Raw genomic sequence first — 23,370 nt, forward strand, 5'->3', positions numbered from 1 at the left:
CCTTATCTGGGGGAGATATGAACCAAGACTCCCAGTGGATATCTTAAATTTCAGATAGTACTGAACCCTATATATACTAAGTCCCCCTCAGCCCAGGGGGATTATTTTTACTCTGACATAAATATTAGCATTTTCCACATACAGAGTTTTCTTTTAAGTTAATTGAGAACGTTTAGTTGTCTATAGTATACATTTTGTGGCATTTTCTTGGCATAGCTCAATTGCCACTATAACTACCGTTGCACATTGGGATCATTATTACATAAAATAAGCTTTGTAATACTACAGCTAAACATCTGGTAATCATGGCTTACTAAATGAATTACACAGGAAGTCTATTCAGTGTTGAAAGATTTGCTCAAAGGAGACCTTGTGGCCTCTGCAGGATAGAGTAGGACATTAAGATTTGATTCCTCTATTTGCAATCATGCATAATTTAAAACTTAGAAATTGTTTAATTCTGAAATTTTCCACAAGTGACTGTAGGTAAGTGTTTTAAAAGTAAAATTATAATAAGGGGTAAATTACTAATATACTTTTCCAATTACTTGGGTAAGAATAAAAGACCTGCTAATCACATACCTCTAGCAATGCTGATAATCTTTCCTCCTTACTTTATATTCTACAGTTAACACAGGTGGAGACAGCATACCAAACTAATATGGTAAGTTCCCCTATCAGGAACCGGCTCACTTATCTCCACCCCTGTCATCATGTGAATACAAAATGCCCCACCACACACAAAGCTCATGCGTTGGGGGCTTAGTCTCCAGTGGTATTTGGGAGGGTCTAGTAACTTTTGGAGGTGGGACCTAGTGAAAGGAAGTAGGCAGGTTCTTAGAGCTATCTTGTTCTTGGTCCCTTCCTCTCTCTGTTATCTGTCCATTATGAAATGAAGAAGCTTCTCTGCCCAAATATGTGGGATCAAACAACAATGGACTAGACCCTCTGAAACCATGAGCCAAAATAAACCTTTGATCCATTAAACTCTTTCTGTTAGTCATTTAGTCACTTCAAAACAAAAGTAACTGATACCAAAAAAAAACCCCAGCAACCTGAGTCCACAAAGTCCTTGGAATAGTAAGCCAGAGGCATTCCCTGCATCACAGGTACTAAGGTTAAGAGCAGTGGGAGGACTGGCAACCTGACAACTGGCACCAATAACCGCTTTTTCTTTTTATTCTGCAAGCATTCCCACTTCACCTAATCTATACCCCATGCTCAGGCGTGAGGAATGATTTACTTAGCCAGCAGCATCAGCTATTCAACTAGAGAGCCAGCTTCCTGGATCATTTCTTATACCTATGAATATTTATAGAGGATTCAAAGATGAGAAAAGTGATCAGTGCCAGAGGAGCAACAGAGATGAAGTACAGGAAAGTTTAGAGAAAGAGAAAGAGAGGAAGTAGCCTTTGGGCCTTGGCTGAGAAAAAGCTAAAGAGCTCTGGGATTCCTTGATCTAAGTTAATGCTAACATTCTCAGAGTAGAACTTAAGAGTCTACCTGTGTTCTTCTGTATCCCCCAATAGGGTTTCCTTGGTTTTCTCTTTAACATCAGTGTTGAGGTTCCACAAGAATATATCCCTGAAAGTAACATGGCTTGCAAGTTAAGAAAACTCGTTCTATTTTGTTTCAAATTATTAATATGAATTATGCATATGTTGTATACTTGGAGTTAACATAAGGTACTTTATCATAAATTCTACTTGAATACTGATAAACTTCAAGGTTTGATGTGATTTTGAGTCAGCTCTATGAAACTTCAAAGAAACTCCAGAATACTTTAAGGTCAAATTGTAAGATAGAAGAGCTGTTTTGCTCCATCAGGTCAGGTCCCCCCAAACACCTGGATAAAAAGAACCCAAAGAATTAAATGCTAAGGCAAGAATATCCCCCAATTCCCAAGACTTTGAAGACCAGGGCCTTAGACAACTGATTTTCACAATGAGCAATAATGTTGATGACCAGAGAATAACTGCAAATAAGAAAGCTGATTTTAGGCTAAAAAAGACTGCAGATAAATGCTGGAAAATCATTAGGCTAGTTGAGTCCCTGGGGGAAAAGAAGCCTACCCAGGACCTGAATTATTCAGGTGTATTACCCATAACCATTAATTTAACTATGGATTGGCCACAATTATATGCTTCATTGTTGCAATGCTGACACAGCCATAAGTGAATGCATGAGAGAGAATATGATTTCTTCTAAAGAAATTTTAGAACAAGTGTGCCATTGCCAGCCAGTAAGAGCATATCTGCTTCAAACCTGTGCCCTTAAGTGTGTTGCTCTGACCAAAAGACCCACATCTGCCAGTCTATGGACATGCTACTTTCATGTCACATCCCACCCCAACCACTAGATGGGAATCTCCATTTTACAAGAGGTCCAGGTGACTCAGATGCAAATTAAATTTTGAATGCTTCTGATTTGGATTCAGTCTTTCCAAAGACTGGTTAGAGGTTAGAATTATCTGGAGAGTTTAAACACTAATAGGTTCCTAGCTTTATCTTTGGTTAATTAACTCAGAATCTCTCAAGAGTAGGGCCAAGCAATGACAGATTTTAAATCTTTGAAACGGATTCTTTTTGCAGCCAGGGCTTAGAGCTATCACACTATGACAGGATTTGACCTGAGCTCACTGTTAATCTCCACCTGACTAAGCATCTGTGTTGTGATGTTTTATCTGTTCACCTGCAAATTCTGATCCTGTGTGCTGCATCAAGCATATGGTACCACTGGGCTAGCCTTCATAGATTTGGAGCCTGGCATTGACACATTTTATCTAATTTTACCTATTTTACATATATAGTATAATACATATTATATGCATGTAAAGTGTATTTGTATTATATGTGTACAAATTATATGTATGTAATGTATAATATATTATACATTACATATATTACATTACATAACTTATGCATGCAATATATTATATTATACATATATATGTTACATACATATTATATATATAAATTCTACAGAAGTCTACATGCTTTCAAAAAATCATGAAGTCTGGGCTGGGAAGGTGGATTAGTGGTAGAGCACTTGCCTTGCATGCCTAAGGCCCTGGGTTCGATTCCTCAGCACCACATAAGCAAGAAGAAAACAGCCGGAAATGGTGCTGTGGCTCAAGTGGTTAGAGCGCTAGCCTTGAGCTGAAGAGCTGAGGGACAGCACCCAGGCCCAGAGTTCAGGCCCCACAACTGGACCTCCCCCCCTCCAAAAAAAAATCATGAAGTTAACAGATACAGAGAAAATAACCTAAATTTTTAAATAAAATCATATTTATTCATGGTAAGGTTACATTATACTGAGGATATATCTGAAAAGAAAATGAATCTATGTATTAACTTTTTATGGTTTAAATTATTGCTAGGGGTGTTAAGCACCAGTTTGATGACAGTGGGTTTTGTAGGCAAACTGGTAGCAGAAATACTAAGATCAGAACCTAAATCTCCTATTTTGTCATGGTCTTTTCTTGTTGCAATGTCACTTTGGAAGGAGGCTGAGTTAGCAAAGGTCAGGACTGCAGTGAACAGGGGCAAGTTAAGGAAGAGAAGCTGCATGATTCCTGTGGTAGATCACCTGCTTACCTTGTTCGAGGTCCTGCATTCAAGTCCCAGAACTATCTCTACCAAAGTAAAATTTAAAAGAAGTATCCCTTTGGCTGCCATACAAAATACCTTCTAGAATAACAGAACTATATGTGAGAGCTAGAGAGCTTGGCTAAGGAGTAAAAGCACTTAGAATTAGCCAGAAGAGAAGCTGAAGTACGTGTAGCAGTGAGACATAGAAGGTGACTGCATTTGGCTTGATAGGCAGCTGTTTTTAAAAGTTGCTGAAAGGGTGAACCAGAGTGAAGTCAGAAAAGCAGGCCTTTAGAGGAGAGGTAGCTTAATAATCTCTGATCTTAGGGCATGTCAAATTTCCTGTGCCATGGTTAACTGAAGGAGCCTTGTAGACTTTATTGTCATTAATGCCCAGCAGAAAAGAGGAAGAACATTTAAACCTTGCAGGACAATGAGACTTAGAGAAAATGATGCATTCTACATCCTAGTCTCTCTAGATGAAGCATAAATATTGTTTTACAAGACAAAATTCTTAAATATTAAACACCAAGATTCATCAAATTCATAAATGTCTTTGTCTCAATTTAAAAAAAAAAAAAAACACTCCTTTGGATTAAGAAGTATGTATGTCCCTTTACATTCCAGAGTTAGAACTTGCCTCCTCCTTCCTCCCATTGGTACTCATGATGTATTGGATTTACTAACTCAAAGTGAAAAGTACTAGAATTCAGATTTCATCTGCTCTGTTGGTTGAAAAGCAAAATGAAGATGGCAGTGATTAGCAGTTGTTACTGATCAAGATATAATTACAGTAAGAACTGATGAGACCTTCAGCCCCAGTTCCCTGCTTCTCAGTAAAGTCTCAGCAGTTGAAAATGGAGCCATAACCACTCCTTCAAATAACTGAGGACCCCCTGTTTCCACAGATCTCTCTATCTTTCTACTATGGAAAACTGCACTACTGCTCAGATCCTCAGCTGCTTTCTGCAGCCTTACCCTGAGCAGCAAGAATTTCTGTCCAGAAAAGGTATTGCAAAGTTTTAGTGGGGTCTCTTTAATCTCTCCTCCGTAATGTAGAATCCACCAAAATTCCCTTGAAAACCTTAGGTTAATTTATATTAAGGCCATAAATTCCTGTGTGCTCAACAGACGTCTGCAAATCACTTAGCAGGAAATCCTACACTGAAGAAGCTTCTTTGAAAACTGACATTAGAATAAAAAATAACATGAAATTTCATCTTTCAGTTTTCCTAAGGAAACTTGCTAAATGTCTGCCATATAACAATTTTCAAACCATTTTCTTCATTAAAATGAGAGCTGTTTTCTCTATTGCATTCTCAAATGATAGCCAAAGCTAAGGTCTTGTCTCCCCTATTTTCAGAAGAGGGTGAGGGCAAAAGGATTTACACCAGGTTGTCTGAGAGGCACAATTTGAATGTCAAAGAGGGGTATGCCTGATGTCAGGAAGTAATTGGCTTCTTAGGGACTAGCTAAAAAGCAAGACCAAGGATATGGGCAGAGAGCTGGGCAGCTTAAAACCAGTATGTCCAAGGTGGTAGAACCACTCCAGGAATGTCCATAATAAGGTCCTGGTTTTCCTTCTATGGTTAATCTTGGTACAAAGGACATGACAGCATCTATAGAAGTCACTGGCCTGCAAGGATTATATTGGACAATGTAAGAAATAATGTGAGTGAGACCTACTTTTTTTTGGGGGGGGGTCCAGTCATGGGGTCTGAACTCTGGGCCTGGGCGCTATCCCTCAGCTTTTCAGCTCAAGGCTAGCCCTCTACCACTTGAGCCACAGCACCACTTCTGGCTTTTTTCTTTTTGCTTATGTGGTGCTGAGGAATCGAACCCAGGGCCTCAGGCATGCAAGGCAAATGCTCTACCACTGATTCAACTTCCCAGCCCGAGACCTACTTCTGATGAAGCTCTGGGGTCTAGTCTCTAGTCTCTGGAGGCACCCACACAGCAGCATCCCAGTGATTGTAAAGTAAGCAAAGCCCAGAGACAGCCTTCCTTGAAAATACCTATACACCAGAAGGATGCTGTGTGGTCCTAAAAACAGGGACAGGAAACCTCTGAATGACTGGAGCTGGTCTCACCAATCTTCATAGCCAGAGGACACAGTTAGTTAAAGCAACTTATGAAACATTTTAAAAATATTTCTTGCATTCAAGTACCATGCACTAATTCTTACCCTACTATATCTTATTATTAAACCAATTGTATAGCAATAATTTTGAGGCTATTTTTAAAATATATCAGTACTTCAAGTGATGAGAATATCACATTTGGTACATTTACTACCAATTATTTTGGGCATAATGTGTACTTTTCAAGTAACTTCTTAATTTCAGAGTATATATGTGTGCATACCCACTCACCAGCCCCAGTACTAGGCTTGAACTTGGGATCTAAGCACTATCCTTTAGCTTTTTTACTCAAGGCTGATGATCTATCACTTCAGCCACAGCTCCACTTCTGGCTCTTTTGGTGATTAACTAGAGAAAAGTGTGTGTGTCACCAACGTTTCTCCTCAGGATGCCTTCTAATTGGGATCCTCATATCTCAGCCTCCTGAGTAGCTAGTGTTGCATGTATGAGTCACAGGTGCTAGGCCACATCTAGGGTTCTTATTATATGATAATTTAAGAACTGTTGCCAGAAAATGTTTCCCTCAATGTCTTCTGAATAATAATTCATTCTGTGTATACAGCCTAGGCCCTGACCCTGTACACTATTGACAGTTTCAGAGAAAGCAGGAGAAAAAGATTACTTTATTGTTCTACCAATTGCATCATAAAAGTGTGCTTAAAGAATACTTTCTGGAATAAAGGTATAATCACATCATAAAATCTGCTAAACCATCTACTATTTTTTGATCACTCAGAAGGGAAAAGTGAGTTAATGCTATTTGCACAAATTTGGAGATATAAATAACCTTCTGTCTAAATTCTTAATTCAATGCAGTCATGATCTTTTATTTCATTAATCATTGAGTAAAAATCAAGAAGACAGCAGCCTGGATCAATTGTTGTTCCAAATCTTCTATAGTCCAGCGTACAAAGGCATGGCCAAGAAATTCAGCTGCCCACATGCCCATTGCTAGTATATTTCTGCCCTCTTTCATTGTAGAGTAGTGGGCGAATAAAAGCAATAGATAAGCATAACTTGTCCTGTCTCAGTAATATCCCATTAATAGTGTTGAAGTGACTTTGCCATTAACAACCTGCATTACTGGAGCAGATGATTTTATACCCAAAGCATCAGCTCCTTCAAAGGGAAAAAAGATGCTCTTTAATTCTAAAAATTTATTTTCTCTGTTCATAAGCACAAAACAGGACATCACCAAAACAAATGCACTGATGGAGAGATGACACTTCAGAACATGTCAGCTTTCTTCATTTCTCAGAAAATGCCCTGCTACGAAGACCTGCCTGTCTGACAAACTATTGTTTGCATCTATTAAAACAAGTTATCTAGACATATTATGCCAAGCAAATTGAATAACCTGATTCAGATGATAGAATTGCTCCACTGTATGAAATCTGATATGCAAATAAGAGATACTGATGGAACCTGGAGTGCATACATTATTCAAAATTTGAATTTATGTAACTTTCAAACCGATCTAGAATATCCTGATCTTTATGCATTCTACAGAGAATTCATAAGCAATCTAAGGCTGGCATGGAAATTTATGGAAGAGTTCTGAAGCTCTGTTTCTTCTCTTTTCAACAGGAAGAAAGAACCAGTCAGTATGATTTCAGAAGATGAATACACACAACACAAGCAGAGGGGTTGAAAACAGTGCTTGTTAGTTCCTGTTCCCATATTTCTTACTGCCCATATAGCTGAGAAATATTCAAATAATGATTATAAATATTGTTGCTCTGGTGCTATCAGACATCTTGAAGAGAGTACTAATATTTGAACTGTTATTTTCAGGAGGTGAACAAAAATCAATAATTCATCTTATGACACATATTTATCAAATCAAAGAAAGTTTGGACAAATGAGACTGCATGAAACTGCAAAGCTTCTGCATGGCAAAGGACATACAGCTAGTAAGATCAATAGAAGATCTTCACTAGCCATACAACAGACAAGGGCCTCATATCTAAAATATACTTCAAACTCAAAAAATTAAATCCCCCAACAACAAATCCTCAAAGAAATAAACGCCCAATTAATAAGTGGGCTAAAGTCTTAAAGAGAGACTTCTCCAAAGAGGAAATAAGAATTGCCAATGAGGGCTGGGAAGGTGGCTCAGGGGTAGAGCACTTGCCTTGCACGCCAGAGGCCCTGGGTTCTATTCCTCAGCACCACATAAGCAAAAAGAAAAAAGCCGGAAGTGGTGCCCTAGCCTTGAGCTGAAGAGCTAAGGGACAGCGCCCAGGCCCTGATTTCAGGCCCCATGACCGGACCCCCCGCCCCCCCCCCCAAAAAAAGAATTGCCAATGAAGATGCTCAACTTCTCTAGCCATAAAAGAAATGCAAATCAAGACAACATTGAGATTCTACCTCACCTCAGTTTGAATGTTTATAATTAAGGTTGTGAGACTCTTATCTCCAATAATACTCAGAAAAAGTTGGAAGTAGCATTGTGGTTCAAGTGGTAGCCTTTAGCAAAAGAAGCTCAGAGACAATGTTCAAACCAAGCCCCAAAAGTGGCAAAAAGCAATAATAATAGTGTTGAATAAAGGCACAATATTTATGTGTATCTGATCATATAAAATAATATTTATTAAAATGAACTTCAGGAAATGGAAACAAGAGTTCTTTTTTCTTTGTTGTTGTTTTAGTTTTCTTTTGCTTTTGTCTTGTTTGTTCATTTATCTGTCTTCGGGAAAGACACAGAAATGGGGGGACAAAAGGTGAAAAATATGACAGTGGTACTCACTAGATACTGTTGGAAATGAACATTGTGCATTAGGATGGGAGAGAAAAACTAGGAGACAGCAAGGGAAGGGTTGACATTGTTCAAAAATAAATGTAGTCTTAATCTTCCTTGTGTAACTGTAACCCCTCTGTACATCACCTTTATATTAACAATAAAAATGGATGAAAAATTAATGGATATAAGTAAGGCCCTGGTGGCTCACATCTATAATCCTTGCTACTCAGGAGGCTAAGATCATGTGCTAAGCCAGTCTGGGCAGGAAAGTCCATGAAACTCTCATTTCCAATTAACCACAAAAATCCAGAAGTGGAACTTTGGCTCAAATGGCAGAGTACTAGCCTTGAGCACAAAAGCTCAGGAACAACATCCAAGCAGAGAGTTCAAGCCCCAGAATAGGAAAAAAATAAATGAATGAATGTATACTGATATTTTCTATGTTCTCATTATTCATGATAGTTATATCCTATAGAGTAACCAGGATCCTGAGTTAGTGAATGTTCACCCATTGCTACCAAGTAGAACATAAGGTTAGCTTCCTATGGGTTGTGGTCCATTTGGTCAATAGATCAATATATAATTTTGTTAAATGTACTTATGTTTAAAGATACTTTACTTAATATATATGGTTGATAAACATTGAACTCATCAGCTTGGATCTAAAGAAAAAAGAGCCTAACTATTACTTGTACTTTGTCATAAGGCTCATCCTTTGTGTTCTTGCAGTAGGAACACTAAAGCAGTTTAGCACCAACATTGGGCCACTTTTAAATGGCCAAGTATCCATCAAAAATGGCCAGGATTGCAGAATGCATGAGAGCTGAAATAGGAAGGCAGTTTGTTTTCCTGGGCAGCTGAGACTGTGCACTTGGGGTTGATTCAGATTTCTCAGGTCTGTGCATGTGTAGGAATGACTACAGAGTACACTAAGTGTTGCTTTGGGAGCAAAACTTTACTAATACATTTTAGTAATAGGCAAACTCACAAACTTAAAATTCTTGAAAATGGAGGATCAACTCTATCTATGTATTTACATATGCATTATTATGTATTCATTGCATATGTAATGGTGTGACAGGCATTATATTAAGCAATTCACATATGTCCTCTGTATTATTATCATAACTCTAGGAGCTGAGAATATGAATCAATTGGTAGAATACCTGCCTTGCCAACACAAAGTCTTGATCTTGTTCTGTTATAATTTCCATAACTTTCTAATAAGACATAAGATGTCAGGATATAGTAAAAACACTTGCATACCCATGTCCATTTCTGCACTATTTACCATAACCAAGTCATGGAAACAACCCAAATACTTTACAGCAGATGAATGGGTCAAGAAAATGTGATAACATGTAAACATGTATACACATAAACTAAACATATAGAAATGCAATTGAATATTATCCATCAGAAAGAGTAATGTAATGTAATCTGCAGGGAAATGGATGGACCTGGAAAAATTATGTTAAATTAAGTAAGTCAAGTTCAGGGACACAAAGGGCACAGTTTTCTCTTATATGTGCAAGTTAGATCTAAATTATAAACATACATGGAAACATATGAGTCATATTCATATATATACTAACATATTGGCTAAAGTCTGCTATGCACAGGAGAGGATTGTAAATGATGTAATTCCTTCAAACAAATAGTTTAACAAAATGAATATCTAGAAACTCTTTCTAGGAGGGGAGATGGTCACAAGTAGAAGGGCAGATGAATGAGAAAGACAGGATGGTTGAATATAATAATATTCAATGTACATACATGAAAATAGAACCAACTTGAAGGAATGGCTGGGGATGGAAGAGATAGGGGAGAATGACGGAAGGAGTAAGATTTATCATATTCATAAAGTATTTGTTGAATTTAAACCCTTTAGTATAACTAAAGATAATTTTTAAAAATTAAAAAGAAATGAAAGCTTATGAAGGTTTACACAGGCTTAACCAGTAATTAAAACTGAATCTATGTCTGTGTTCCACACTATTCTATCATGTGTTTCCAAGGAGAAATCAAGCAAGTAAAATTTATCAAATCAAGCAAGTAAAAAAGCATGCCACTTTGGGCCAAACTGGAAGATCACTATCTCCAACTACCATACTTCACTGATTTAAATAATCAAGAATATTCATTTGAAAAAAAGCTATGGACACGGAAATGCTTCCACTTTTTACTCATTTAACAAATTTATAATATGCTTCCTATGTACAAGAATTGATGAGCAGAGAAGAGATAGCCTGCGGTTAACCCTGAGACCTCTCAGTCCAGCACTTAAGACAGACATAATGTACAATAACTTAAGAAAGGTTATTGCTAACTTTAATGTCATTACTTGTCAAGTTAATGATGTTGGAGAATTATATAAAGAATTGTGCTCAATATCCATTTTTCCTGTGAGTGCTGAATATATTCATAAAAACTTATAGGTGAAACAATGACTTTAAAAGACGGTGTATCAAACAAGATAGATTAGGCTGGCTAGCAATAATAATAATATTCAGCTACAATGTATCACAAGGAATGCTTGCTTCTTGCTCTTGCAAGATCTAATATACTTTTCTATCTTGTAGCCTGGTGTTAAAGTCATACACATTACATTTTCTGACAATCAATTCTATATCTGGAGTAGAAAGCAAATGGGGTTCAGAGAAGAAATGCTTTTTGCCACAAAATCAAGAATTTTCCAATTAATCCTCAGTGTAATCAGATGCAACCATTCCTCTAATAAGTAAACTTAAATTTTCACTTTAATAGTAGAAAGTGGAGAATATATAATGATTTGTTTGTTTCAGATATCCTCTCATTCATAGCCTTTTTTTAAATCCATCTATGTGCCTGTCTGTCTGTGATACTATGGATTGAACTCAAGACCTTACACTTGCTAGGCAAGGGTTCTGCCACTTGAGCCACGAACTCTACAACTTTTCAGTCTTAGCTATTATTAACTATTCTGCAGATAGGGTAAATACAATTTTGCCTCCCACTTAATGCCTCTTTGAGTAGCTGTGATCACAGCCATGAGCCACCAAAATCAGTAATATTATCTTTAAAAAATACCCTTAAACAGAGAATTAAATTATACTTTTTCAGGATTTTCATTAAGAAGTCAGTTTCATTTTTATTTCAATGACCTGGTCCATATAGGTTCATAGTACCAAGGCAGGGAAAGGGGATCACTAGCCGGGAACATAACATCTGGGCCTATAATGTTTGCCAGTTACCACTGGTTAACTGAAGCTGGCTCATTCATTAAGTTAAATATAACGCTGCCTCCCCGCCCCGCCCCCCCCCCCCAATGACTCATGTCCTCTCAGAGTCTCATAATGTGAACTGATTTGAAAATTGGGCCTAGCTGGTGTAATTAGTTGTGCTAAGATCAGATCATAGTAGATTCCAGTGGGTTCTAATTCTACTACTGATATTTCTAAGAGCATTCACAGGAAAGACTATGTCGTGAGGAAAGCTACTGGCAGATAAGAAGACACAGGGCCATCATCTTCCCGCAAAGCCTGTAGGGACAGTAAGTCCTGTCTAAGACTTCATTTTTCTGACTTCTAGCATTCAAAAGTGTTAGAAGGGCACAAGTGGCTCCTAGCTACTCAGGTGGCTGAGATGTGGAAGATAGAAGTTCAAAGCCAGCTAGGGTAGAAAAGTCTGTGAGACTTCATCACCAAGTAACAGAAAATTGCAAAGTTGCAATCATGGTTCAAGTGGGAGAGCACCAGCTACTAACAAGCAAGCCAAGCAAGACTGTGAGGACTAGAGGTCAAGTCCTGCTACTGGAAGAAAAACTTGTGAGAGAATACGTTTGCATTTATGTTGTATTAATGCAGTTTATCTGTTAACTTGCACTTACTGGAATAATCTTTGTGGATTATATTATTATTATTATATATATTATTATAGACCTAGGAACCTAACACAATGAGATCGTAGATTTGAAATAAGCGCTACAAATCAGTAGATATAATGAACACAGTAAGAGTTTGGAAACATCTGGCTATGGTGCTGTCCTCTTAACTTTCTTAAATGTGTATGAATTTTATATCTAGTAAAATAATTGCTATCATTACTTTAGCATCTCTACTGAATTTCTCTGCTTATAATAATGAGGAGCCCCTGTATGCCCTGATTCTGTCCCTAGGTGCCTCTCCAGAGCACAGCTCTCAAACTTTCTTCAATTCCTAGACACACCTCTTCACCAATCTATATCCCAGGTGCCTTCCCAGACCTTATGTGGTACATGGTATGGGCTATGATTTCTCTTTATATACAACTCAAACTGTTCACATTTTCTCTTCACTGTATCTCCATTCCTTGTCTAGATCAGATGTCAGCAAACCTTTTATGTAAAGGATCATGTAGCAAATATTTTATACTTTGTGGACCTTATTGTACTTGTAGCACTGTCAACCCTCCCATTAAGAGTGCAAAATGATGTCACAGACATCATGTACATAATTGAGTGTGAGAGTGCTTTAGTAAAACTTACATACACTAAAATTTTCCTACATCTTCACATACTGTTCTTTCAATTTTTAAAAATCATTTCAAAACCAGGCGCCACTGGCTGACACCTGTAATCCTAGCTGCTCAGGAGGCTGAGATATGAGGATTGAGGTTCAAAGCCAGTCTGGACAGGCAAGTCTGTGAAACTCTCATCTCCAATCAACTACCAGAAAACCAAAAGTGGCACTGTGGCTCAGAGTGCTAGCCTTGAGCTGAAGAGCTCAGAGACAGCACTTAGGCCCACAGTTCAAGCCCCACGACCAACAAAAAATAATCATTTCAAAACAACTTTTTAAAATCTCAGACCACACAACACAGGCAGCAGGTCAAGCATAGTCCTCACCCTTAATCATAATCAATGATTCTCAACAGGGGTTAGTTTTGCCTCATATGAAATAGCTGGTAATGTCTAGAAACATTTTTTTTTATCACAAGTAGCTATCTAATGGGCAGAGGACATAGGTGCTGCTAAACACCCTATAGTTCACAGCAGAGACAGCAAAGAGGCAGCAGTCAAAGTATCAATACCACTAAGCTCAAAATTCCTTAATTACATAAAGAATTCCTAAAAAATGCAGAGAGCTCACCCCAACAAATTTCTGTAGATCACACATGCATTAAGGCCTTACTTAAATTACCTCTGCATGAACTCTAACAGGATTCTCTATTATTTTTCTCCTCCTCCATATTCATTCATATTTGAAAATCTTCCTGGTGTAGTGTTTACTGTAAATGGGTGTCTAAGGTCCCTCTTATTACATGGGAAGGGCAAAGGGAAAAGGACACCATAAGTGCCTTTGTATCTAGCACTCAGATGTTTTCTGAGAAAAATGAATGAAGGAAACAATAAAGTCTAATTTCTAAAATTTGACATCTCTGAAGGCAAATATCAGAGGAATTTCAGCATTCCCCTAAGAACTGCTTCTATCTGTTAGGGTAGGCATTTCTGCCCAGACATGCCAGCTTTGCAGGAAGATCTATCACCACAGAAAGCCAGGCTTACTGAGCTTGTGTTGTCTTTGCCCAGAAGGCCAGGAAGCAGCTTCTGGAACTTCTTGAGGCTCTTCTCCATGAGCAACTCCTTGCAGGGATGGATAGGACTTTTTCCAGCAGTCACTGCTCCAAAGCCCATTAATCATAAACCCACATGCATTTACTAAGCTCCAAGTCAGAAACTGCTCAACATTACATGAGGCTAAGGAAACTGAAATTACTAAAACAATAATGGTTTTCAGAATCACAAGTCCTGTTCTCATCTGACATACCTGTTGTCCTTTGGATACCCAATTCAGCTTTCCTCCCCAGAATCTTTCATCCTTACTTTACTTTGTTCTTGCAATCTCCCAGCTCATCTCAGCCTTGGGCATTGCAACACTGCCTAGGATTCTTGTCCATACCTGGAATATCCAAATTACACTAACACTTTTAGTGACTTGCACCTGCACATATCCAAAACCTTTGACACAAGACAAGGCCTCTATCTAGCCTCTGAGGACTTTATCTGCATCTACCCTCCAGTTTCACTGATGTTCACACTTAGTTTCCAGCCTATTTTTACAAACTCATTGCTCACTTCACATCTCTGTCCAGTTGCACTGGAATAATTCCTTCTTTGGCAGATTTTCATGTCACTTTTTTTTCTTTTGGTGTTGGGATCAAACGCAGAACCTCAGTATTTTACTATTAAGCTACGTCTCCAATCCCCATGTAACTATTTTGATTCATTTCTTCCCCAGGTCTATGACCCTGCACTTTAGTCTATATTTTTACACTTGGACTTGTCATCAAGTAGAGCTAAACACTAAGTTGTATTTTTGTGTCACTCTTTGTCGTGAACACAAGGGCATCCAGGTTGATGTATGGAAATATGGCAGAACACAGAATATGTGGCTCCTTTAAAAGGCAAAATATTTGTGAACTAAATCGTCACATAAAGTAACCTAATGGAAGGAGCCTTGGACGATAAATAGAAAAATAGCTCAAATGCAAAATTATATGTTACAAATCCAAAACAAAATAAACACAAACAAATATTTTCTGAGCAGACACTAACATTTTCAGAAGTTTGATAATGTACCAGATCGTGTGGTAAGCATTTTACTTTTTTTTTTTTTTTTTTTTTTTGCTGTTTGTGGGGCCTGAACTCTGGGCCTGGGTGCTGTCCCTCAGCTCTTCAGCTCAAGGCTAGCACTCTATCACTTGAGCCACAGCACCAGTTCCGGCTTTTTCTGCTTATGTGGTGCTGAGGAATCGAACCCAGGGCCTCATGCATGCAAGGCAAGCGCTCTACCACTGAGCCACCTTCCCAGCCCCAGCATTTTACTTTTATTTATCAGCTGACACAATCATTATAATAACTGCAATATAAGTAACAGCATTTTATCTTTTATGGATTAGGAAAAGAGGGTTCAGGAAAGCTATGTCTTCAACTCCTAAAGTGTACAACCCAGATACTCTTGATTCAAAACCTATACCATATTTACAGGGATTTCGAGCAGCCATGAGGGGATTTCGGGAGACTAGTTTAGAGCTGCACAGTGTCTTGGAGTACTAGTGAAGGACACTGTAGAAATACAACTGTCAAGAAGGTGCTCTAGGTTGGGAGTTCTTGAGCTTCACCAGAGCATTTGAGAATACATTTGGAGAAATGTAGAAAAGAAAAAGAAAAGAAAAGAAAACAAAGGTCAGATGTAGAGGAGTTAATCCGTGCATACTCCCGCAAGTAAAAGGACTAGCATGATTGCTATTTTAAGAAACAGTCACCAGAGGTTTTTGCACCAGTGAGTGATAAGCTATATTTGAGGAACAAGAGTTAGAAACAAAACATACCTCCTTCCTCTCAGGCAGCCCCTACTGCAGTATGTCACTGACCCCTGTACTGCATTTTGGGTCCCAGGTAAAGAATGTGAAATACACAAAAAGGGAGCACTCTAAGTAGAGCCAAACATTTACTTAGGGTGATTATTAGTTTTTTATTGTTCCTGTAATAGATTACCACAGACTTACTGGCTTAAAATAACACACACAACTTTGGCATTCTGAGAGTCAGAAACCTAAACGGGCTTACCGGATAAGTATCATGGCACTGTCAGGGCTGTTTCTTTCAATGCCCTAAAAGATAACCCTTGTTTTGTTGTTATTGTTTTTCAGCTTCTATTTCTTGGTTCATTGGTGTCTCTTCAATGTCAAAGCCTCTAATGGCTGGTCCACAGCATCATTCTGACAAAGACCCTCCTGCCTCCCCCTGTCACTTCAAAATACCAGTATGGTTAAATTGGACCTTCCTGAATCATCCAGAGTACTAGTCCCACTTCAAAGTTGGTGAATTGGCCACCTGAATCCTGCTTGCAGCCTGGTGCCTCTTGCCATGTAACATACATACCCAGATTCTAGAAAACAGAATGTGGTTAACTGTAGAGATCAATAGTTTGCTCTTGTAGACCCAGATCTTGCTTTAAGGGCTCCACTAATGGCAGCCCTCAGCCATCTAACACGTCCCTTGAGAACATTGTCACACACATAATGGTTCATTGCTAGAGGAAGGACCCTACTTACAGGCACTAAGGAGGAAGCCATCATCAAGCAAGAGGCCTCCAGATATCTCAGGTCCTCTCTGGATACTCTCTCTCTCCTCCCCTACCCCACCTGCTGTACTCACCTGAACCACAGAAGCAGATCCCTGTGACAGGATTCAGGAAAATATAGAGCAAGCAGGTCTTTCCATCTAAGGGTGGGCATTGAACTTCTAATCCTTTCTTTGTGTTTCTACTCTGGTGACAGGGTTTGTGCGATATTCCTGAAAGTCAGATATTCTTCTACACTCACAATCTGGGATCTGACTTGGTTGCTATTTTACCCTGGATTTCTGCTTTAAAATGATTTAAAACTGTAAGAAAATAAATATCAGGAAGCAGAAACATGTTTAGTGGGGAGTTATAGGGAGGACACACAAATGGAGGGAGGAAGGGTAAGCAAACGCAGTCATTATATTCAATGTATTTGAAAAGAAAAACAGCCACTACCATGACAAAACTATTTCTTATTGCTTCTTTATTCCAGTCCAGATCCTCTGCTTGCTAGCTCAATTCCTCTCATGCTGACAGGCTTCTTTAAAACTAGAGTCTGACTGTTTCCTTGGTTTCATGGTCCTCCTTTGCCCCTAAGCTCTGAGCCTCTCTTCCATATGACTACTAGTCCCACCTCTTGGAGTAGATCCAGTGCAAGGCTCACCGAACTCATCCCAGAAACATTTTGTCTCTTAAGAGATATAACATGATATTTCCTGTGTTAGTGCCATGGTAGCAAGTGAGCTACCTTTAACATGTTAACAGGAAGTAAAAAATCAAACCATTTCCTTGTATCACCTGGGTAGGAGTCAGTGAGATACTTGTATAGAATTAAAACAAAACATCAGGGGAGAAAACTGTGATTCCCTAATGGAACTACCAAAAATATACAACTAATTTAGGCAGAGCTGAGCTTGAGTTCACATCTCCCAAGGCCAGTATTTGCTTCTTCTGTATTATGTCAGTGGGTAACATCTGGTAGCAGTTTAGGATTGGAGGAACATAGATATCATCTAGGGTGAACACTAGCTGATGCTGGAAATACCCTGCTGAATGGCCAGTCTTTGTATAAACAACTCCAATAATTCAACATAGTAACTATAACCATGCCTGAATATCAATAAACACTTTCTTATCTGGAACTCCTAGCTAACTCGCTATTCTGTCCATTCATGGGATGGACAGAATACACAAGTGTATACAGACTGTCTATGTACACACACACACACACACACACACACACACACACACACCCCCCACATACTCCATGAGTGTCTCTTTCCTATGATAATTTTTCAAAGAATTATTCCCAAGTGAATATCTTCCTAATTACCCATTGCTACTTTTATGCTTCCTTCAGCCAAAGTATTCTCATGTCACTTCTTTGCTACAGTTTGGACTCTCAATATTCCCAAAGGCACATATGATGAAAAATTGGTTCTTACTCCATGTACTGGGAAGTGATGGGACCTTTAAGAGACATGTTCTGGTAAGAGTTCTTCAGCTCATTAGGTTTGTCCCTTGAAAGGCACAGTGGGACAACAGCTCTCTGCTCATTTTCTCTTTGACTCTCATTGCCATGACAGTAGAACAGTTTTTTTTTCCCCACCATTTGTTCCCATCCTACATCACTACTGAAGGTCTAAAGCTATATACTTCCTAGTCTTAGACTGGAAACTCCAAAACTATGGGCTAAAATGAAAATTTCTCTTTAGAAGTTGAGTATCTCAGGGCTTTGTTAATTTCTGGATAGCTGACTAAACTCTAACTGTTCTAAACTCTAACTAGAGTCTCCTTTAGCTCTTTCACAGGATGGCTTGACTCATTTCTACTGCAAATGATGTAACTGTGGCAGCTTCTGTCTTCCCTGCTATCTGGACGGGATCTCACCCTGTAGTGTGTTGGCCTTCCACGTAAAAAGTAATCTGGTGTCCCTCCTCATGCTTTTATCCTCACAGAAGAATCCAGAAAAACATCTATTAGGGCATAGATTCTGAAACACAGTAACCAACATTCCATATATCCTAGTAAACCTGCATCCATCTGGAGAAGGCAATTCTGTGTCAGATCCTGTACAGTACTCACTTGATGCTTGATCAAAGTGTAGCTTGAAATAGAAGGACAATGACTCACAGTTGCTTACCCTTATCAGCTGGAGTAGCTTGGAGAAGCAATGAGTTGTGCTTCAATTATTCCTTATCCAGAAATAACTAGCATTCAAGAGCCCATTATTCATGAAGGGACAGTTAAAGGAGTACAGATGAGTGAAGGAATTGCTTCTGTCTGATTCAGTTGCCTGGGTTCTATATATTTTTCCTTTTGTTTTCATTATGGATTCAATCTTTTTTAATTTTTTAACATTTTACTGAAAAGGTGATGTACAGAAGAAATACAGCTACATAAGTAAGGTAATGAGTACATTTCTTGTTGAACAGTGTTACCCCCTCTCATTTTCTCCCACTTTCTCTCAACATAGTATCTTTTGAATATTGCTGTTGCATTGGTTCACCCTTTGTCCTTTGTCCAACCATTTTGTTGTTTCTCTTCCCTTCCCCTAAACAGATAAACATATACACAAGACACCAGGTACCAAAATCAAAAATGACAACAAGGGTTAAAAAAAAAGAAAGGAAAAAAGAAAGAAAGAAAAAGCAAATCACTTCATACAGTACATTGAAAAAACACTCTTGTTTCCATATCTTGGAGTACATTTTGATTAGCATTTTATATGGTCATATATACATAGCTATTGAGCTATTGTGATCCTCTGCTAGGACTATCCTAGACATATACTAATTATTACAAATGAGGGAAGCCAAGCTAACCTGGTTGAGTAGGCAGAGTAGTTGCTAGATATACACAGGACAGCCTCAGGTGAGAGGGCAAAGTCATTTAGGCACTATTGTTGGGTTTAGTTTCAGGCAGCCAGGAAAGTTGGCAATGCTCACTCAGATTTGCACATGATGGCTTGGGGAGTGAATCAGGTTCCTTGTTTGTTTTCAGCATATTCATTTCTAAAATGATGGTATACTGGTATTCTCTCATGCACCACCCCCCCTCTCTTTCTCTCTCTCATAACCAGAAATTTACATCAGAGTGTTTTTGGGAGTTGGTTGTGGGGTCTGAACTCTGGGCCTGGGCGCTGTCCCTCAGCTCTTCAGCTCAAGGCTAGCGCTCTACCACTTGAGCCACAGAGCCACTTCCAGCTTTTTTCTGCTTATGTGGTGCTGAGGAATCGAACCCAGGGCCTCATGCATGCGAGGCAAGCGCTCTACCACCGAGCCACCTTTCCAGCCCAACATCAGGGCCTTTTATTGGCTCAGCTTTCTTGCTCACAGTTGGCATTCATTTGAACTGAATATCTCCAGCTTTACTTTTTTGCTAGTTATTTTGAAGGTGGAGTTTCACAGACTTGTTTTTACCACCCAGGATGGCTATGAACCTTAATCCTTCAGATTGCAGCCTCCTAAGTAAGCTACAATTATAGGCACAGCTTTTCTCTTTTCTCTTACGAGCCTTTCTCCTTTGCCTGGAACACTAGGATTATATCCATGTCATTGCTCCACCTACCAGGCTTTCCTAATGCAATGCCCTGCTTAATAACTGCTTGTTCTCTGAACCCACACTATCAGCTTTCAATCTTTAACTTAAGCCACACCCTAGTATCAATTGATTTCCTTCCCTCCAGAAGGTCCATTTTTTTCTCTGCTCCCTGCCAAAATCTGGGCTGATAACCTTGCTGACCAAAGCAGCTTCAGTGGGGATGAATGAGAGGATGTGTAAGTGTGGAAGGTGTGAAGGGCATGGGAAATGGGGATTACAGTCTTCCCTCAACCTAAGCTTGTTGGTACCACTTACCCTTATCCCACCTTATTCACTTCTTGCTGACCTGATTTCTGCAACACTTAGAGCTCAGTAGGCAACACGGACAGCTCAAAGCCACTGAGTAGAGGCTGCCCTTTATTTTTATTTTATTCTTGAACTGAACTTCATGTGTTTTAAATTATCTTTAAGTAGTTGTACAAAGTGTCAAATAACAAAGTACCATATGAATTCAATGCATCTTGATCAGTATCACCATTAGCAGCCTCACCTAGCTTTGGCCCATCCTTTCCTTTACTATTCTTACTTCATCAACCCCTTCTCCTTGCCCCCTCCATCTTGGATGTAATCATTTCCTGGGGTTGATTTTGTTGGGCTCTGACCTAGTTTAAATGCCCTTGTTTTTTTCCTTGGGAATACATATTTCCTTGGGAATAATAACTCATTACCTGTGACATCTATGTATCAGAGCTGTGGATATCTGAATTCACGTAAACAATCTGGCGCTTGCTTGTCTTGAGGATGGATTTTAATTCACAAAGCACTATGTTTTCCATGTGGTAATTTTCTTTACAGAAACAATAACTCTCCCATTTGCTAATCGATGTAATAAACAAAGACACAGCCTTTCCTCTTCCATCACTACCTCCAAAATTAAATTCAATATCAGTACCTGCTAAAGCAGACAGAACAAATGGGATACTTACTCATTCATGAAAAACTGGTAAAAACTTTCTAGTGACTCTTTCTTTGAGGTGTCTATTTTAAAAGATTTGATGGGGAATAGGTTACAAATTGACTCCCCAACCTTTAAGAGTGGAAGAGTTTCAACTGAGGGTTTGCACTTTAAATGCCAAATCATCTGGTGTGCTCTAAAACAGGCTGAGCTTGTCTCTTGATTTCATGTGTTTTATAACCTCTCTATGCCTGCATTTTACAGCTACCTTTATGAAAACAATATGCTTTAGTTAATCTAAGTAGAATAGTAAAGTAAAATATTGCTTGCTGTTCTCCAAGTAAAAGAAACCATTGTCTTAAGAAAAATGCAGGCAAAGACAAAAGCCAAGCATTGTTTTACACTCTCCAATTTCCAAAATACTACTTAAAAGTAATTATGCCCACAATTTATGCATGATTTCTTAGACAGCAAGATAAAGTGCACTGCTAAATTTTAAATGCATGGGAAGAGCGGACATCATGAAAAACTATCCCCATCTTCTTAGGATTATAATCCTATCTAGAAATACCTTCACCATAATATAAATCTTACCTAAAAATTCTTCTGTTTATTAAATAGTAATTTTAATTTCTGAATTTGATAGACCTCTGAAGAATTTTTTAGCTCAGCAATTAGAAGTCAAGTGATCTGTTAATTTTTAAACTTAATAGGCTTGAATCATAGTGTCCACTGCAAAGATGACAAGAATGCCATAAAAAATTCACTCATCTGCAAACTAAAATGTTTCTAAGACTGCAGTTTTCCTCTGTCTCTTCCCATCCCACAGAGTAAGAAGAGAATGATATTCTACATTATGTGGACTTTGGTAAGGATCTGACTATTATGCAGCATATACCATCCATTATCTATGCTGATCACAGGCTGAACTAGGACAGAACATAATAGATACAATATCTTACATAATATATAATAGATGTGATAGACAACATCTTGGAGGATGTAAACAGCTTTTCAGAACATGAAGCTGCTGAATTGCTAATGTGAAAGAGCCAGACTGCCAGAATGAGTATGTGCCAATTAATCGTCTTATGACAGCAAAAGGTGCACTGGGGCTCCAAACTCCCTTTAGGTTTTGAATGACATCCGCCATTAAAGACAGATGCTGGCAGCTGCTTCTGCAGAGGGAGCATATGATCTATGTGACAGGTGCTGTGTTTAGCTCTATGTCTCCCCAGGACCACTGTTCCCGCACATACCTGTGGTCTTCAGTGGTGTTTTCTCTCCTAGCAGCAGTTTTAACCTTTTGGCATGGATTTTGCCTTGGTAATGTGAGTCGGCCACCACCGCAGAGGTGAAGGACATATTACAGAGTGTGCAGCACTTATTCTTATCCACCATATCAGCATCACTTCCCTGTGTGAGTACCAGGAAAAACAGTGTCAGAGGGAAACACAAGTCCCAGGGTATATTTTTCCTATTCCACAAAGCTTCATATCATTTGCAATGTGATTTATTATGGAAACCCTTTTGGATTATCTTTAAGTAGTTGTATAAATAGGTTTCAATTTAACATGTCAGTCTGTGAATACAATGCATCTTGATCAATATCCCTTTCATTATTCTCCCGCATCTCTCCCAGCCCTCCCAACTCGCCCCCAATCTATCTAGTTCCATTTTCGCATAGGAACATTGAAAATTATGACTGCATTTTCCCACCCTTCTCTCATTCCTCTGTCTCCCTACCTCTTAGCCTTATACCCCACCCCAGACAACAGATGTTCCAGCTCCCAGGTATTCATTTTGTTGAAGGCAATTAAAAACAACAGAACCTTCCCCTGTATATAACATACTTTAACATGTATAAGGCCCTGTATATTTTTACATATATATTCATAATTTAGATCTAACTAATGAGAAAATTAGAGAAAAGCGTGTATCCTTTGTGACTTATTTCGTTTAACTGATTCCAACACATGCTTGTTTGGTGGCTACTAATACCATGCACTGGGATTACCAAAAACTGCAGATATGAATTTCTCAAAAATAATTTAAAATCGAGTCCACAATTAGGTGGCAATACATTGTATCCAGCATCCTGAGAAAGCAGTCTGTAAATGCAGCCATTATACTCATTAAAGTAAGTAAAATATCAGAGTTCACATGGCCTGAATTATTTAACAGGGATTATCATTTGGCATTCAGCTTTGCCTTTGCCCAATTTTAGCCTCACCAGGATACATGACTGTGATTTTGAGATTTTTTTTAAAGACTTAAGGACTTGAACATTTTTCATATTTAAGTATCTATC

At 38.6% G+C, this 23,370-nt stretch overlaps 1 protein-coding gene across 1 annotated transcript in view; it reads right to left on the reverse strand.

The window, feature by feature from the left end:
* The window catches only part of Zmat4 (zinc finger matrin-type 4), a 405,652-nt gene that overhangs the window by 148,814 nt on the left and 233,468 nt on the right, over positions 1 to 23,370 (reverse strand). Inside the window, exon 4 of the mRNA XM_042679476.1 lies at positions 22,319 to 22,475. Coding sequence (XP_042535410.1) covers positions 22,319 to 22,475 — 157 coding nt within the window. The remainder of the gene's footprint in view (positions 1 to 22,318; positions 22,476 to 23,370) is intronic.

Source organism: Dipodomys spectabilis, unplaced genomic scaffold (assembly GCF_019054845.1).
Source record: "Dipodomys spectabilis isolate Male_0828 unplaced genomic scaffold, ASM1905484v1 ptg000052l, whole genome shotgun sequence".
NCBI lineage: Eukaryota > Metazoa > Chordata > Mammalia > Rodentia > Heteromyidae > Dipodomys > Dipodomys spectabilis.